The following is an 18,380-nucleotide window of genomic DNA, read 5'->3' on the forward strand; positions in this document are numbered from 1 at the left end:
AAATTCTGAAGAAGGATCTAGGCCCGAAACGTCAGCCTTCCTGCTCCTCTGATGCTGCTTGGCCTGCTGTGTTCATCCAGCTCTACACCTTGTTATCTCAGGACATTGATGAGATCACTTGTAGTGGTCTCTCTGCATAGTGATCACTCTGCAGAGAGTTCTGGTTACAGTTCTATAGGAAGGATATTGTTAAACTTGAGACAGTGCAGAAAAGATTCAAAAGGATGTTGCTGGTACTGGGGGGTTTGAGTTATAGGGAGAGGCTGAATAGACTGGGGCTTTCTTCCATGGACCGTCAGAGGCTGAGAGGTAACTTTATAGAGGGTTATAAAACCATAAGAGGCACGTTAGGGTGAATAGCCAATGTCTCTTTCCTAGGGTGGGACAGTCCAAAACTAGAGGGCATAGGTTCAAGGTGAGAGGGGAAAAAAGGACCTGAGGAATAACTTTTTCATGCAGAAGGTGGAGCATGTATGGAATGACCTGCCAAAGGAAGTGGTAGAGGTGAGTATAACTGCAACATCTAAATGGCATCTGAATGAGTATATGAATAAGAAGGGATTAGACGGATATGGGTCAAATGCTGGCAAATGGGACTAGGTCAGAGTGGGATGTCTGGATGGCATGGAGGAATTGGACTGAAAGGTTTGTTTCCATGCTGTATAACTCTATGACAGCAATTATTGCCCATCCCCAATTACTTTTGAAAAGGTGGTATTGAACTGCCTTTTTGAATTGCTAAAGCTCTTGGAGTGTAGGTAACCCATAGTGCTATTAGGTAGAAGTGAAGCTCATAGAATTGAAGGCAAATTATTGACCTGATTAGAGAATTACTGGAGTGGAAGGAGACAGAGTAGAAATAACAGACAGGTACTTTCAGTGGCCGGATGTGAAAAGTGATGTGACAAGGATCAATACTGGGCTTTAATCTTTTTGTAAATATAGCTAGCATTTATTGCCCCATCTCTAACTGCCCAGTAGAAGGTAGTGGTGAGCTGCTGTCTTGAACAGCCACAGTCTGTGGCATGTAGGGAAACCGCAGTGCTGTTTTATGTTCCAGGATTTTGACTCAGTGATATAGGAGAAATGGCAAAATAGCTCCAAGTAGAATGCTGTGGGGTTAGGACAGGAACTTGCAGGTTCTGGTGTTCCCAAATATTTGCTGCCTTTGTCTTTGAGGTTTTGGAAGGTGATGTCAGAAGGGTCTTGGTGAGCTATGTAGTGCGTCTTTAGACAGTACATTTTGCTGCCTCTGTTTGTTTGTGGTGAAAGTTGCATGAATACAATGAATGTCTAAGGTGGTGGTTGCTTTGTCCTGGATGATGCCAAGTTATGCTATGTTGTTCAACATGCACTCATTCTGACAAGTAGAGAGTACTCCATTCACAATCTTGACTTGTGCCTTGCAGATGGTGGATAGGCGCGAGAGAGATAGAAGGTTAAATTACTCAAGGCAGAATTCCTCATCTCTCATCTGCTCTTGCAACTACAGTAAATATAAATGGTGGATCCAGTTCAGTTTCTGGTTGATGGTAACCCACTGGATGTTGACAGTGTGGAAATTCAGTAATAATGTCACTGAAGATCAAGGGGCAATGGTTAAATTCTCTCTTTTTGGAGATGGTCATTACCTGGCACTTGTGTGTGTAAATGTTACTTGCCACTTGTCAGACCAAGTCAAACCCAGTTTCACTACATTTGGATATGCACTGCTGTAGAATGTGAGGAGTTGCCAACTGTGCTGAACGTATTGCAATCATCAGTGAAGATCCTCACTTCTGACCTTATGATGGAGGGAACATCATTGTTAAAGCAGCAGAAAATGGTTGGGCCGAGGACACTACCCTGAGGAACTCTAGCGTCCTGGGTTCATGTTCACCTGCTCCAGGGGTATTTTACAACATGTCTGAGCAGACTGATTAAAAAATAAACTACTCTGAGGAACTCCCGTAGTGATAATCTGTGACTGAGATGGTGACTCCCAACAATCACAAAGGGTCTGTTTTCGTGCCGTATATCTCTACGACTCTAATCTTCCTTTGTGCTTGGTATGACTCCAAATATTGGACAGTATTAGGATTAAGGTTAATTGTCAACTGTGATTTAGTTGGTAACACTCTTGCCTCTGAATCGAAAGTTCTGAGTTCAAATACCTGTTCAGGACTTCAGCACAAAAAAGAAGGCTGATACTCCATGTAGTACAGAGGAAGCATTACACTGTTGGCAGTGTTTCATGTAAGACTGCTGGAAGCAGTCACCAGCACTGAGGAGCGGACTGTCGTGGGCCCGGTATCAAGGAGTACTTAAGCTCCAAACATTACATCACTGTAGTGTTTCCCTCCCTCCCTCCTCATCTAACTAAACTAATAAGGGGGAGAGACGAGCTATTTAAAATTTGTTGGTAGCAGAGCAAGAAGTAAGGCGTTGGCTCAAGGGGCTTTGTGAGCAGTGGCTCAGCAAAAAGTACAGCTAAACTCAGGTAGAGTCCTCAACTTTCCTCTTTAGTCTTAGAGCATTTGAGATGGTAGTTAGGGCAGTGGCATGCTCTTCCTTCAGAATCTGGGAGCTCAGGGAGACTTCCATCGTCCCTGATGACTATACCTGTGGGAAGTGCACCCAGCTGCGGCTCCTGGGAGACTGTGTTAGGGAGCTGGAGCTGGATGCGCTCAGGATCATCTAAGATGCTGAGCGCATCACGGATACGAGTTTTAGTGAGGTGGTCACACCTAAGGTGCAGACAGAGAGTAGCTGGGTGACTACCAGGAAAGGCAAAGGGTATAGGCAGATGGTGCAGGAATCCTCTGTGGCCATTTCCCTCGATAACAAGTATACAGTTTTGGATATTGTTGGTGGGGATGACCATTCAGGGGAAAGCAGCAGTAGCCAGGTCAGTGACACTACGACTGGTTCTGGGGCACAGCAATAAAGGGTAATGGTAAACAGAACCTTAGTGATAGGAGACTCAATAGTTAGGGGGACAGACAGGAGATTCTGTGGCAGCAGACAGAATCCAGGATGGTGTGTTGCTTCTCAGGTGCCAGGGTCCAGGATGTCTCAGAGCGGCTGCAGAACATTGTCAAAGGGGAGGATGAGCAGCCAGAAGTCATTGTGCACATTGACACAAATAACATAGGTAGAAATAGGGATGAGATCCTGCGGAATGATTGTAGAGGTCAAGGAAAAATGTTAAAAACCAGGACCTTGATGGTGGTAATCTCTGGATTACTTCCAGTGCCACGTGCTAGTGAGGTTAACATAGAACATAGAACAGTACAGACCCTTCAGCCCACGATGTTGTGCCGACGTATTATCCTACTAAGATCAAACTACCCCGCATACCCTACATTATACTATCATCCATGTGCCTATCCAAGAGTCACTTAAAAGTCTCTAAAGTGTCTGACTCCACTACCACTGCCAGCAGTGCATTCCACACACCCTGTGAAGAAGAGTGCTAAGAACAGGACGATATGGCAGATGAATGTGTGGCTAAAGAATTGGTGCAGGGGGCAGGGGTTCAGATTCCTGGATCATTGGGATCTTTTTTGGGACAGAGGTGACCTGTTCAAGAGGGACGGGTTTCAACTGAACTGGAGGATTTGTTGGTGCTGTAAGGGAGGGTTTAAACTAGTTTGGCAGGGGGGTGAGATACTCAACAGCAGGGAGGCAAGTGCATGACTGGAAGGAGATACAGTAATCAGAAATAACAAGTTGAAGAGACAGGTTATTCTGGAACAGGACGGGGAGTGAGGAATGCCTTTTGGATTAAACTGCATCTATTTCAATGCAAGAGGGCTGACAGGTAAGGCCGATGAACTCGGGCCGTGGATAGTTATGTGGGGCTGGGATATTGTAGCCTTCACAGAAACATGGCCAAGGGAGGGTCAGGACTGGCAGCTTAATGTGCCAGGGTACAGGTGCTTTAGGTGGGACAGAGGTGGAAGAAAGAGGGGAGGTGGAGTTGCATTTTGATTAAGGGGAGTATCACAGCAGTAGTCAGAGATAAAATAACTGACGGATCACCCAGTGAGGCGTTGTGGGTGGAGCTAAGAAATAAGAAGGGGATGGTTATTGGGGTTGTACTATAGGCCCCCAAATAGTCAATGGGAATTAGAGGAACAGATATGCAGGGAGATTGTGGAGACTTGCAGGAGAAGTAGGGTTGTCATAGTGGGGATTTTAATTTTCCTAACATAGACTGGGGCTGCCATAGTGTTAAGGGCTTAGATGAGGCGGAATTTGTTAAATGTGTTCAGGAAAGTTTCCTTAAGCAAGATACAGAGGGTCCTACTTGGGAAGGGGCAAAAATCCACCTACTCTTGGGAAATAGGGCAGGTCCAGACTGAGGTGACAGTGGGGGAGCACTTTGGGATCAGTGACCATAGTTCTGTTAATTTTAAAATAGTTATGGAGAAGGACAAAATTGGACCACAGGTTCAAGTCCTAAACTGGGGCAAGGCAAAGTTTGATGGAATTAGAAAGGAGCTTGCAGGGGTTGATTGGAGTAGTTTGTTTGCAGGCAAATGGACTTCTAGCAAGTGGAAGGCCTTTAAAATTGTGATAGCTAGAGTTAAAGTCCATACGTTCCCATGAGGGTGAAGGGCAAGGTTGGCAGGAGGAGGGAACCCTGTATGACAAGAGATATTGAGGCTTTAACCAGAAAAAAGGAGGCATGGCTCAGGAACAGGCAGCTGGGATCAAGGGAATTCCTGGAGGTAGACAGGGGATACAGGAGTTTACTGAAGAAGGAAATCAGGAGAGCGAAAAGGGGACACAAGATAGCTTTGGCTGAGAAGATTAGGGTATATCCGAAGAGATTCTTTATGTATGCTAAAGGAAAAATAATAACGAGAGAGAGAATAGGACCCCTCAAGGGCCAAAGTGGACATGTATGTGTGGAATCACAGGAGATGGGCAAGGTCCTCAATGAATATTTCTCCTGTGTTTACCGTGGAGAAAGACATGAAGACTTGAGGACTTTGGGAAGTCAGTGGCGATATCTTGGGAAAATCCATATCTCAGTAGAGGTGGTGTTGGAAGTATTAGAGTGTATGAAGGTGGATAAATCTTCTGGTCCTAATCAGATATATCCAAGAACCCCGCAAGAGACTGGACAAGAAACTGTGGGGGTGCTGGCTGATATATTTGCATCATCATTAGCCACGGTGAGGTCCTGGAAGACTGGAGGGTAGTGAATATTACGCCCTTATTCAAGAAGGGCTGCAAAGAGAAACCTGGGAAGTATAGACCAGTAAGCTTCACATCTGTGGTAGGTAAGTTACTTGAGAAGATTCTGAGGGATAAGATATACATGCATTTAGAAAGACAGGATTTGATTAGGAGCAGTCAGCATGGCTTCGTGCGTGGGAGGTCATGCCTCACAAATTTGTTAAGAGTTCTTTGATGAAGTGACCAGGAAGGTTGATAGGGCTGGGCAGCAGATGTAGTCTATATGAATTTCAGTAAGGCCTTTGATAACGTTCCACATGTAGGCTGCTCTGGAAGGTTAGATCACATGGAATCCAGGGAGAATGGCAAACTGGATACATAATTGGCTTGACAGTAGGAAGCAGAGAGTAATAGTGGAAGGACGCTTGTCGGACTGGAGGCCTGCGACTAGTGGTGTGCCTCAATGGTCGGTGCTGGGCCCATTGCTGTTTGTTATCTAGATCAATGATTTGGATGAGAATGTAGAAGGCATGATTAGTGAGCTTGCAGATGACACTAAAATAGGTGGTACAGTGGACAGTGAGGAAGGTTATCAGAAATTGCAGCAGGATCTTGATCAGTTGGGGAAGTGGGCTGAGAAATGGTAAATGGAGTTTAATGTAGATAAGTGTGAGGTGTTGCATTTTGGAAAGTCAAATCAAGGTAGGAGTTTCATGGTGAATGGTACAGCCTTAAGGAATATTTACTGTTCCTTCTTGGAACAGAGGAACCTTGGAGTTCAGGTGCACAGTTCTCTGAAAGTGGAGCCACAGGTGGACAGGGCAGTGAAAAAGGCTTTTGGCACACTGGCCTTCATTAGTCAAGGCATTGAGTGTAGAAGTTGAGAAGTTATGCTGCAGTTGTACAGGACGTTGCTGAGGCCACACTTGGAGTATTGTGTTCATTTTTGGTCAGCTTGCTACAGGAAGGATGTCATTAAACTGGAAAAAGTGCAGAAGAAATGTACAAGGATGTTGCCAGGACTCAAGGGAGTGAGTTATTGGGAGAGGTTGAACAAGCTAGGTCTTTTATCTTTACAGCATAGGAGACTGAGGGGGGATCTTATAGAAGTGTTTAAAATCACGAGAGGCATGAATAGAGTGAATGCACTCAGTCTTTTTCCCAGGGTTGGGAAATCGAGGACTAGAGGACATCAGTTTAAGGTAAGAGGGGAAAGAATACACGGAAACCTGAGGGGCAACTCTGTTTACACAGAGGGTAGTATGCATGTGGAATAAGCTGCCAGTGGAAGTGGTTGAGGCGAGTACATTAACAACATTTAAAAGGCATTTGGACGAATACATAGATAGAAAAGGTTTAGAAGGATATGGGCCCAGTGCAGGGAAATGGGATTAGCGTGGATGGACGTTTTGGTCAGCATGGACCAGTTTGGGCCGAAGGGCCTGTCTCCATGCTGTAGGACTCTATGATTCTAAAACATTAAATCGTGTGAAGTTACAATACTTCTGAAAATCACAGTTGTAAATATGAAACAGATAGTAAGTGTAGTATAAAGTCTTACAGTTCACCTGACTGGTCCCAGAGCTAAATACCCCTCAGATACATTCTCAGATTTATCCAAACACTTGTATTTCCCTGTTTCCTCATTTCAGTGACTCCATACATTCACCACCAGTCAATAGAAACAAGTGCAATACTGAAGACAGAGCAAACATATATATAATAAAAAAAAGACAGAAAAAGATCAGCTGGTTCACTGAACCTGCCCTAAGCACAAAACATATTCCAGGACCATAATGATGAAGTACACAACTAAAAAACTGTGGACTGTATTTTCCAATCATATTTCATATTTACAAGACTCCATTACAGGAGTGCAGCCTTTCAAAATTACTATCCTAACGTATATGGAACGATTAGTTTAGTCTGCAATAAAATATCTGACCTGCTTTCAACTCTTACCTTACACCTCCGTAGCAAAGCCCTGGCTACACATATTAACTGTTTCTCTCCCACAGAGAAATTTTCTCCATTTTCCATCACTTCAGAGTCCAATTTTAAAGGCAGTTGAGAAATCTGCATTGTAAAAAAGTTAATATCAGTTTGAAGGCACCTTATAACAAAGGTCTTCCACTTTTATTCAGAACGCTTAATGTTTTCTACTTCATGTTTTATTACTTCATTGTACACGAGTTCTTTACAATGACAAGCTCTAACAAAACTCGCTATATTAAAAACCAATTTCAATATTTAGCCGTGCTCAAAGTTAAAGCATTTAGCGATGTCAGCACTTCCTTGATGTGAATTAAAGTTGTACATACTATGCTTCAAATACAAAAAATAACTTTTTAAACTCACTCTTGAGACGTGTTTATTGCTTACAAGGCAAGCATTACTTGCTCATCTGTAGTTGCCTTTTAGCAGGTCGTGGTGAGCACGTTCTTGAACTACTACAGTTTATGAGTCTTAAGTGAACCTACAGAGCTGTTAGAGGTGGCATTCCAGGATTTTATCCTTGAAACAATGAAGGAATTTTGATATAATTCTCAGACAGGATAATGTGACTTGAAGTGAAAATTTCAGGTGGCGGTGCTCCTATGTGCCTGCTGCCCTTATTCTCTCATTAGGAAAAGTTATCAAGTTATTTTTATCAAGTTTGGTAGGTGCTATTGAAGACGCCTTGGTGAATTTCTGCAGTAAATCTTGTACATTTTATATACTAGCACCACCTTGCAATGGTGATGGAGAGAGTGAATGTTGAAGGTGATGTTGCTGATGATGGGGATTGCTTTGTCCTGGATGGCATGGAGCATCCTTAGTGTTGCTGGCACTGCACTTATCCAAGCAAGTGAATATCATTCTATCACAGAACCAGCATATGCCTTGGAGATGGTAGACAGGCTTTGGAAAGTCATGAGGTCACCTACTCACTGCAGATTTCCTAGGATCTAACCTGCTCTTATTGTCACTAAAAGAGGTGATGGCCTAATGGTATTATCGCTGGACTCTTAGTCCAGAGACCCAGATAATGTTCTGGGGACCCAGGTTCGAATCCCGCCATGGCAGATGGTGGAATTTGAATTCAATAAATATCTGGAATTAAGAATCTAATGATGACCATGATTCCATTGCCGATTATTGGGAAAAACCCATCTGATTCACTAATGTCGTTTAGGGAAGGAAACTGCCATCCTTACCTGGTTTGGCCTACATGTGACTCCAGACCCACAGCAATGTGGCTGACTTTCAACTGTCCTCTGGGCAATTAGGGATGGGCAATAAATGCTGCCTAGCCAGCGACACCCTCATCCCGTGAATGAACAAAGAAAAAAAAATAAATGGGCTGTGTTGAACTATTACAGTCCTTGATGTCACTTGATTTCAATACAAGTACCCAAGTCACGAGTTACAAGCCAAACCTGTGCTTACATGGGTGCTTCAGTTCAGTTTCTAGACAATGTTACAATGTTCTGGACAACATTCCAGGGACTCACTGACACAAATGCCATTCAATGTCAAGACCAATGATTAGATTGTCTCTAATTTAGTAGCTTAGGATGATCATTGCCTGGCACTTGTGAATGTTACTTACCAATTATCAGGCCTAGCCTGAACATTGTCCAGGTCTCCGACACCTCCTCCTACCGCCCCCTTGATCATGACCCCACCCCTGAGCACCAAACCATCATCAGCATCTGCTCCCAGGATGAGGCATTCCACTCCCGTACATCTCAGTTGTCCTCGTTTTTCAAGGACCGTAACTTCCCCTCCTCGGTGGTCGAGAACGCCCTCAACCGTGTCTCCCACATCTCCCGCACCTCATCCCTCACACCCCGTCCACGCAATAAAAACCAAAAAAGAATCCCCCTCGTCCTCACGTACCACCCCACCAACCTCCGGATCCAACGCATCATCCTCCGACACTTCCGCCATCTGCAATCCGACCCCACCACCAAAGACATCTTTCCCTCCCCACCTTTATCTGCTTTCCGGAGGGACAACTCTCTCCGTGACTCCCTTGTCCGCTCCACACTCCCCTCCAGCTCCACCACACCCGGCACTTTTCCCTGCAACCGCAGGAAGTGCTACACCTGCCCCCATACCTCCTCCCTCACCCCCATCCCAGGCCCCAAGAAGACTTTCCACATCAAGCAGATGTTCACCTGCACATCTGCCAATGTGGTATACTGCATCCGCTGTACCCGGTGTGGCTTCCTCTACATCGGGGAAACCAAGCGGAGACTCGGGGACCGCTTTGCAGAACACTTACGCTCGGTTCGCAACAAACAACTGCACCTCCCAGTCGCGAACCATTTCAACTCCCCCTCCCATTCCTCAGACGACATGTCCATCCTGGGCCTCCTGCAGTGCCACAACGATGCCCCCCGAAGGTTGCAGGAACAGCAACTCATATTCCGCTTGGGAACCCTGCAGCCCAATGGTATCAATGTGGATTTCACAAGTTTCAAAATCTCCCCTCCCCCCACCGCATCCCAAAACCAGTCCAACTCGTCCCTGCCTCCCTAACCTGTTCTTCCTCCCACCTATCCCCTCCTCCCACCTCAAGCCGCACCTCCATCTCCTACCGACCAACCTCATCCCGCCCCCTTGACCTGTCCGTCCTCCCTGGACTGACCTATCCCCTTCCTAACTCCCTACCTACACTCACCTTTCCTGGCCCCATCCCCGCCTCTTCGACCTGTTTGTTTCCTCTCCACCTATCCTCTCCTCTATCCCTCTTCTATCCGCCTCCCACTCTCTCCCTATTTATTTCAAAACCCCCTTCCCCTCCCCCTTTTCTGATGAAGGGTCTAGGCCCGAAACGTCAGCCTCTCTGCTCCTATGATGCTGCTTGGCCTGCTGTGTTCATCCAGCCCTGCACCTTGTTGTCTCGGATTGTCCAGGTCTTGCTGCATTTGGACATGGGCTACTTCAGTATCAGAAGAGTTGTGAATGATGCTGACCATTGTGCAATCATCAGCAAACATTCCAAAATCTAACCTTATTATGGAAGGAAGAACATTGATGAAGCAGCTGAAGATGGTTGGGTCTAGGACATCAAGTGACTTTAACAACCATCACCACTGGGTTGCTTCCAATCAAATCGATGTTTCTCCTTGATTTTTCATTGATTTCAATTTTGTTAGGGCTCCTTGATCCTTGAGTAGTTACTGTAACCACATCTCTGGAATTCAGCTCTCTGATGTATTTGTGGACCAAAGCTGTAATGAAGTCTGGAGCAGAGGAGCCCTTGCTACAGTTTTGTAATGTTACAGATCTATCCCCAACCTGACCTGGTTTAAAGTTACACCAAATGCTTTTCATGAGCCTTACGGTTGAGAAGAATTGAACGCAAGTGAATGCAAGATTTAAAAAATGTATTAACAAAAAGGTGGTTTCAAACCTTGCTGACACACCTGAATTAACAACGTTCTAATCTACATTGCCACACAATCCTATACGTTCTGAAAAAAAATTTGAACTTTGTTATATATTTAACAAAAAAGGTAACAGAACAAATTATTTCTTATCTATCAGTACCTAAATCTATGTCTTATTTTAAAAAAAATTCTTCAATCAATTCAGATGGTTAACTAGCGCACACAAGTTAAAAAAACCAAAAGAACTGTGGATGCTGTAAATCAGGAGCAAAAACAAAGTTGCTGGAAAAGCTCAGCAGGTCTGGCAGCATCTGTGAAGGAAAAAATCAGAATTAACGTTTCGAGTCTGGTGATATTTCCTTTGAGGCCTCAAAGGCCCAGTTCTGAGGAAGGGTCACCGGACCAAAAACGTTAACTCTGTTTTTTTCCCTCACAGATGCTGCCAGACCTGCTAAGCTTTTCCAGCAACTTTGTTTTTGTTCTTGCACATAAGTTATATATCTACATCTTCACAGTATTGCAAACTGTACAACAGCAATCATACATAATTCATTTTTTGCTATTACCAAATCAGCAGTACTTACACATTCTTTCATGTGTGTTCGCTCCAACGCATCCCATACTTGCTCCTCAGAGTACTGCTGAAAAGGATCTAGATTGTACCTACCACAGAAACAAGAGAATTGTGCTGTCAATTGTTTAACTCTGGTGGAGAGTGCTTTTAGAAAGCAATTAACTTCATGTTAGAAAGGTCCTCAATCCAACTCCAAATCTCTACTGTGCGAACTTGTCTCACTATGGGGACACTTCCACATTCCAGTTAAGCTCAACCTGTGTCTCAAAGTAAGATGACAGCTACCAAAGTATCCAAGATAGCATTTTGGAAGATCATTTTATAAGTTCTGAATTACCGGCAACTAAAGGAATTGGGAGCCAATGTGGAATCTGTTCACACATGCAATGTGTGTATGACCAGCCATGCATATCCTAGTGTTATAGGAGTCATTGACCACAGAAAAGGTCCTTTGGCTTATTTAGTCTATGTTGGTGAAAATAACCACTCAACTGCTCTAATCTAATTTTTCAGCACTTGACCCAAAGCCTGGCATGGTCTGGTATTACAAGTGCACATCTAAATATCTCTTAAATGTTATGAGACAGGAGTGAGCTATAGAGAAATCTGAAAACAAATTTGAGAATGTTTCATTGAGGCAAAGCTGAACCAGAGGCTAATGTAGGTCAACAAACAAGGGTCGATGGGTAAATGCAACTTAGGCATGTTTTGGATAACCTCAAAGTTATAAGATAGAATGTGGGTCGATGGTCAGGAGTGGACTGTAATGGTAAAATCTAGAGTTAAGCAAGATTTGAATTATTTGGATTATGGTTTAAACCAGGCAGGGGTGCCAGGCAATATTATGCAGGACCAAATAGGTAGTCCAGGCAATATTAGCAATGCTGTGACAGCATCTGGGTCATCATCAGGCACCCCAATACATATAAATGCAGTTGTGTTTTTTTTGGGGGGTGGGGGAAAATGAGTCAACTGCTACTTCAGAATCCCACACACTTTTTGTCAACTACTATTGGTAGGGAAGAAATTTGTAGGCCTGGCAAGAAGGAACATGGTAATCTGCTTGACTGAAAGATGCAGTTGATCCCGACAGCAGCCAGGAACAAAGCTGAAGCAAGAAAATGATCTGGCCTTAATTGCCCAGAGGCCAGTTAAGAGTCAGCACATTGGGATGGGCATGGAGTCACATGTAAGGCAGACAGACAATTTCCTTCCCTTAAAGGACTTAGTGAACCCGATAGCTCTTTATAATAACCGACACTGTTAAACAGTTGCAATTGGCTAGCTTTTTATTCCAGATTTTTATTGAGTTCAAATTTCACAGTCTATTGTGGTGGGATTCGGACCCTTATCCCCAGAATATTAACCTGGGTTTCTGGATTACAGTCTAGCGACATTACCATTATGCCACTGCTTCCTCCACGTAATAACCACTGACCTAGTTGGCAATACTAATGTTCAATGAACTAATTTTTAAAAACCCGATTATGTAACAGGATCTCTATTTTCATCTAATAAAGGATCTGATGAAAGGTCATCAACCTGAAATGTTCTTAAATTTGTTTCCCTCTCTACAGATGCTACCAAACTGCCAAGTTTCAGCATCAACAATATTTTGCCTTTCCATTCCATTCTACATGCTGTCATTTTCACATGTTGTTTCATGCAGCTCTTAATCAAAATATAAAAGTTTTAAACAAGTCTTATGACTCTAACAACTGTCAAAGATATGTTGTGTTACACTACTCTAATGCATAGAAACATTACAGTACTGTGGTTCTGTGAAGGGATTATATAATAACTGCAATTAAAATAGTACAGATATGAAATTTTTCAGAACCAAGGGACTTACCTTACAGTGCCAGTGAACAAAACTGGTTCTTGGGGTATAATGGATAGTTTGCTGCGAAGATCAGCCAAACCAATTTCAGTAATGTTCACTCCATCAATGAATATTGAACCACCTGAGAGCTCAACCAATCGAAATAGTGTGATTCCCAGTGAAGATTTACCTGCCAAAATCAATAAAAGATGTATTTTTTTTTCCAATAACCTTATTTCATCTTGATTACAATCTTCCAGAGAATTTGTGGTGTTCCATTTCTTTCTAGGCCAACTTCAAGAATTCCTCAACCGACAAACCAAACCAGTTCAATTGTGTTATGAAAAAGGGGAGGTTAAATGAAAGAGAATCCCTGATACTCACTTTATAAACAACAACTAACAATTTATTTATTTAACCCTATCAGTGAGCAAATTAATAAAATCACTAACAAACCTAACAATTCCCCCCTAACTACTAACTATTTTCTAACTGAACTAAATTCTATTGGTATGCTATTCCAATAAACACAAGTCTCACTTACATAACCCAAGTAATAAGTGAAATAAAACTAAAACTTAGTCTCTCAAAGTCGCCATGCTTTTCTTCTTTTGTTTGCGAGTCATAAATGTCTTTCTTCTGCTGATCCAGACGTCAGGGATATTTTCTCTATGAAGTCTTCTATGAGGACTCTTAGCTTGAAGTGCTGTGGTTCTTTTTATAGATAGATGGTGCTTTCTTAGAGAGCATAGCGATTTCTTGTGAGAGCTAGATGCTTATTTCTCAGATGGCGGTTCATTCTCACACTGATTTTCAAAAACCCTCTCCTTACATACCTTGGATGATGTATCAATTTTCCTAGAATACCATTGGTCTGAAGTTGTCAAAACCATCAGATTTAAATTCAATTGGCTTTCAATTGCTAAGTGCTTGGTTTAAATTAATTGGCAGATTCCAGCTAGTTGCCAAAACATCAAAACAAGCCAAAGGTTTCCAAACACACAGCCAATTGATACATGTTTCCATTTTAGAACTGGTTGTACATCTTGAGCAATGTACAGACATTTTTTTCTGTGTATAAATCTCTATGTTCAGAAAGGTATTTTATCTCTTAAAAGGAACCACACACTCTACACAACTTCGTAACAATTGAAACCAGTCATTTGACTACAACAGATTATCTTACCTGACCCAGTTCTGCCCACAATACCAATTTTTTCTTGAGGTTTAATGGTAAAGGACACTTTCTTTAGCACCAGAGGTAGGTTCTCACGATATCTCATCTCTACATTTGCAAACGTTATTTGCCCATGTTGAGGCCAGTCTGCAGGTGGAGTTTTATCCTTAACCCGAGCTGAAGCCTCCAATTTCAGAGTCTAATGGAAAATTAAGAAAGCCACAAGATTTCTAGCATATAAATATTCTAAAATCACAATGGTTTTTCAAAAATATATTAATTTAAAATTAGCTAAGAAATGGAGGTTCATAACTTTAGACATCTTGCATCTCATCACAACTACAGAATCAACTGGAATTCTGTTCATTATATAATTGTTCGATTTCAGAAAGCATGACATACACACAATTTATGCCGATCAATTGGAATAAATGATCAAATCAAAATATTTCTCTAAATTTTCATATAAGAGCATAAGCAAAGTCAGCAAAATGTTGTTGTGCCCTCTTGCTACATATATTCTGTTATATTTGTATATATTCTGTTCTATATTTAGAATCATAAAATCATAGAATCCCTACAGTGAGGAAACATGCCCTTCAGCCCATCAAGTCCACACCAACCCTCACAGCATCCCACCCAGACCCATCCCCCTACCCTTTCTCTGCAACCCACCTAATCTATACATCTCTGACACACTATGGACAATCCAGCATGATCAATCCACCTAGCCTGCACATCTTTGGATATTTCTTGCATGTCCTTCAAATGAAAAAGCCAAAATTTACTCTGCCAGAAATATACAGTATTTTGGGATCACAAATTTTCAACATGAAATATAAAGCAGGACGAAGTATGATACATGCACTTTAGAATAGAAATTCACAATTACACATTCTCCATTTCTTCAAAATCAAATTCCATGGTCTCAAATCCTTCTTCCTGCAAGAATATTCGCCATTTGTGACCATTCAAAGGAATTACTTCAATTGGACATCTAGTCACCAACTGTCATCAAAAATTTGTTTTTAAAAGAAAAATCAATTGCTCCAATCCAGAATTAAATTCTACACATTGACCATTTCATTAATGAATGCAGTGCTATTCAAATTGCACCTTGGAATAGTGGGGCGGGGTGGGGGCAAGGGGGTTATTGTGGAGAATCTGGATGATTTGATTTATTACTGTCATATGTATTAAGGTACAGTAAAAAGTGTCATCTCACCTGCTTGGCAGACAGACAAGGTGATGGGTAGTGGTGTGGTACAGGGATGCATTTCTTCATGATGTGGGGGAAAATACACACCCACATTCAACAATTAGTACTGAGTGATTCCAAAATATATTAATTAAGATTTCCATTCTTATGTGTGCTTGCCTGATGTACTTTTACATAAGATTTATGTTTACGTTAGTAAATTAAACACCAAATTGGCCTTTCTGAGGATTCCCAAATTCCTTGCTACGGAGATAGACAATTCCAAATACAGGAACTGCAACAATTATAAGGTTCCCTCAGAACACAGCTCACAGGCTTAAAAAACAGGACTTAAAAATACCTGCAATCCTCACAACTTCACCCTTTGTCTTAGGTGGTCCCCCGGGATTGAGGATGACTTATTTCTACTCCAGTTTGATGGGTTTTGAAGTAGCTGCTAAGTCTAATGTGTGGTATACAGACTCTGCCTTGTTCAGGGCAAATGGTGCTTAAAAGCCTGGTTAGGTGGTTTGTTTGTAGATTTGTATGTTCCTGCTGATCCCTAAATTTTGACACTCTGCCTGTTTCTAATCAAGTCACTTACAATGTTCTAAAGTACCTTGTTGAGCGAGCCTTCACCCTTTAGGCCAACCACGATAGGTTCTCCCATGAGCGGGAGTAAAGCATTTCCACTCTACTCCTGGGGACAGTCCTGCCACAACTGAGTTCCAATCAAAGCAACTTCTTTGGAAGTGTGGTGTTAGCCTTATAAATGACATGTCCCATTCAGCAAAGTTTGTTTTGAGTAACTTGTATCTTAAAACTGAGAATGATGGCTTGCAGGAAGATGTTGCAGTTGGTCTGCTTTTCTTCTGACCAGATTGGAAGGATCTAGCAAAGGCTCTGCTGTGATACTTCTCCAGCGCTTTAAAGTGCCTGTGATAGGCCATCAAAGCAGCACAGGGATCACTGCTCGCCTCAGTGTGTCTATTAGTGATAGTTAATCATTTCTCTAAGGGTCAGCAACAATTTTCTACTTTTGTGGAGTTAAATATTTAAAAGTTGAGTGCTTTTTAAAAATAAAGAGCTATTTTCTGACATTTAGTTCACATAGTTTCTTTTTGCTTCAATTGCAATCTTTTTCCAATTGTTCTGTGCTTAAAATTTTGAAAAATCCATCCAATTACAATCCAGCCAAAATTTTATTGCCCATATGTAATTGCCCAGCGGACAATTAAGTGTCAACCACACTACCGCGAGTCTGTATAGTATCTTGTGCTAGACCTGGAAAGGACTGCAAATTTTCTTCCCTAAAAGGATATTCGTTAGCCAGCTGGGTTTTCAACAATCAACAGTGATTAAATAGACATGTGTAGGCTACCTTTCATTCCAGATTTTTTTTAAGAAATGAATACAAATTTCACTCTCTGCAATAGTAGAATTCAAACTCATGTCCCCAGAACATTAGCCCTAATGTTCTGGATTACTAATTCACTGACAATACCACAATACCATCAACTGCCATCAGTTCCTGGTCAAACAATTTTAGGTTCATAGATAAAAAACTAGTTCACATTCAACGATTCACAATAGCAGTTATCAATTAGACCTTAGCTCCACCACAGTTTCTTTCCCCATCTTCCCAGGATAATCTAAAACATCACATTTGTTGAAAGCCAAAGTTACAGTCCACAAATTGTCACTTTTTCCCTGATTATAACAATTTCACTTGAAACACAAATCATTTGATATGACATGTTTTGGGGCATCATGTTTGTGATTGGCACCACATAAATCTAAGTTTGTTTCCTTTCTTTGAATGAAGAAAATACCATAAAAATAGATTTTCTTGGTTTTCCAATAAATTGTATGCATGTGCCTGGCCCTAACAGTGACATTAACTCTGGCATTTAACAGCAGTGGCGTTGCAAATTAATTGGTACCTTTATGTAGTGATTAATTCTCTCCACAGAGGTGAACCTAGCCTCAGTCTCAGAAGCAAGTCGAACAGTAAACTGAAATAAACCGGTGAGCTGTAAGAAAAAATATACTCATAACAAAACAAGACAAAGTTTTTCGGAGAATGAATAAAAATATCAAATCCAAAGAACAACCTTTTTTAAGTTTAAACTATTGATTTTTCTGTTATAAAAGCAAAGAAAGCCAAAAGAATTTTGAACTATGAAACAATTCACTGCCATGTACAGAAGTATAATAAATATGAAGACAATTTCAATTTTTGTTCACAATATCTTCTACAAACCTGGACAGCATAGGAAATGGCAAGTCCTGCGTAAGCTGGAGGAATGTGTCCATGCATTACAACTATTATCACTGCAGTTGTGCCAATAAGAGCAATACTGATTATATCCAATCTCACAGCAAGCCAGCGCATTGCACAGGTGAACAAGAAGAATGGAGCCTGATTAGCATCTAACAGCTCCTGATACCTGCAAAGTAAATGAACCAAATTGCAACGAATGTGTCACTTCTTCACATCACAAATGAGTTAGAAACTGATATGGCATACAAATTAAACTTTCAACCTCAGATTACTTACAATCGAGGATATATGTTGAACACAACTGGTGTGTCTTCTTCAGGTTTGTAGCAAGATTTCTGATTCATTTATGGTGAAACCATTTTTTAAATAAACTTAGCTTTTTAAAGCAAAATCCTTGAATTCAATTAGAAATTATTTTCTGCTGCAAAGGAACTTGTTGGATTTGTTATCTATATAATACTTCAACAACAAGGTGTGACAGAAATTTGCAATTCTGAGTAACGCATTGCAAAGTTGTCTACTGGATGATGGACTATTTCCTTTTCATATCCAACTGTTTTGGTGTATAGTACTAACCTGTGTCGGTACTCTGTAGTTTTGTTGTAAGCATGGATTGTGGTTAGTCCCTGGATACTTGATGTGATATGTGACAGAAAAGGAGACTGAGTGATGTTGTCCAAACGCTTCAGTTCTCTAATAAAAATCCTGCAGAGATGGCATTACACGCAACCAATCAAGACCATGCATAATTTTCAAATGAAATAATATTGAAGGC

At 41.7% G+C, this 18,380-nt stretch overlaps 1 protein-coding gene across 11 annotated transcripts in view; it reads right to left on the bottom strand.

Moving 5' to 3' along the window:
- The window catches only part of abcc5 (ATP-binding cassette, sub-family C (CFTR/MRP), member 5), a 131,737-nt gene that overhangs the window by 18,585 nt on the left and 94,772 nt on the right, over positions 1–18,380 (bottom strand). For all 11 annotated transcript variants that reach the window (XM_048604678.1, XM_048604675.1, XM_048604674.1 and 8 more), the window contains 7 exons: positions 18,182–18,310; positions 17,585–17,771; positions 17,265–17,354; positions 14,133–14,322; positions 12,977–13,136; positions 11,135–11,213; positions 7,132–7,245 (listed from right to left, as the gene is read on the bottom strand). In XM_048604678.1, coding sequence (XP_048460635.1) covers positions 7,132–7,245; positions 11,135–11,213; positions 12,977–13,136; positions 14,133–14,322; positions 17,265–17,354; positions 17,585–17,771; positions 18,182–18,310 — 949 coding nt within the window. The remainder of the gene's footprint in view (positions 1–7,131; positions 7,246–11,134; positions 11,214–12,976; positions 13,137–14,132; positions 14,323–17,264; positions 17,355–17,584; positions 17,772–18,181; positions 18,311–18,380) is intronic.

Source organism: Rhincodon typus, chromosome 13 (assembly GCF_021869965.1).
Source record: "Rhincodon typus isolate 14 chromosome 13, sRhiTyp1.1, whole genome shotgun sequence".
NCBI classification, from domain to species: Eukaryota; Metazoa; Chordata; class Chondrichthyes; order Orectolobiformes; family Rhincodontidae; genus Rhincodon; species Rhincodon typus.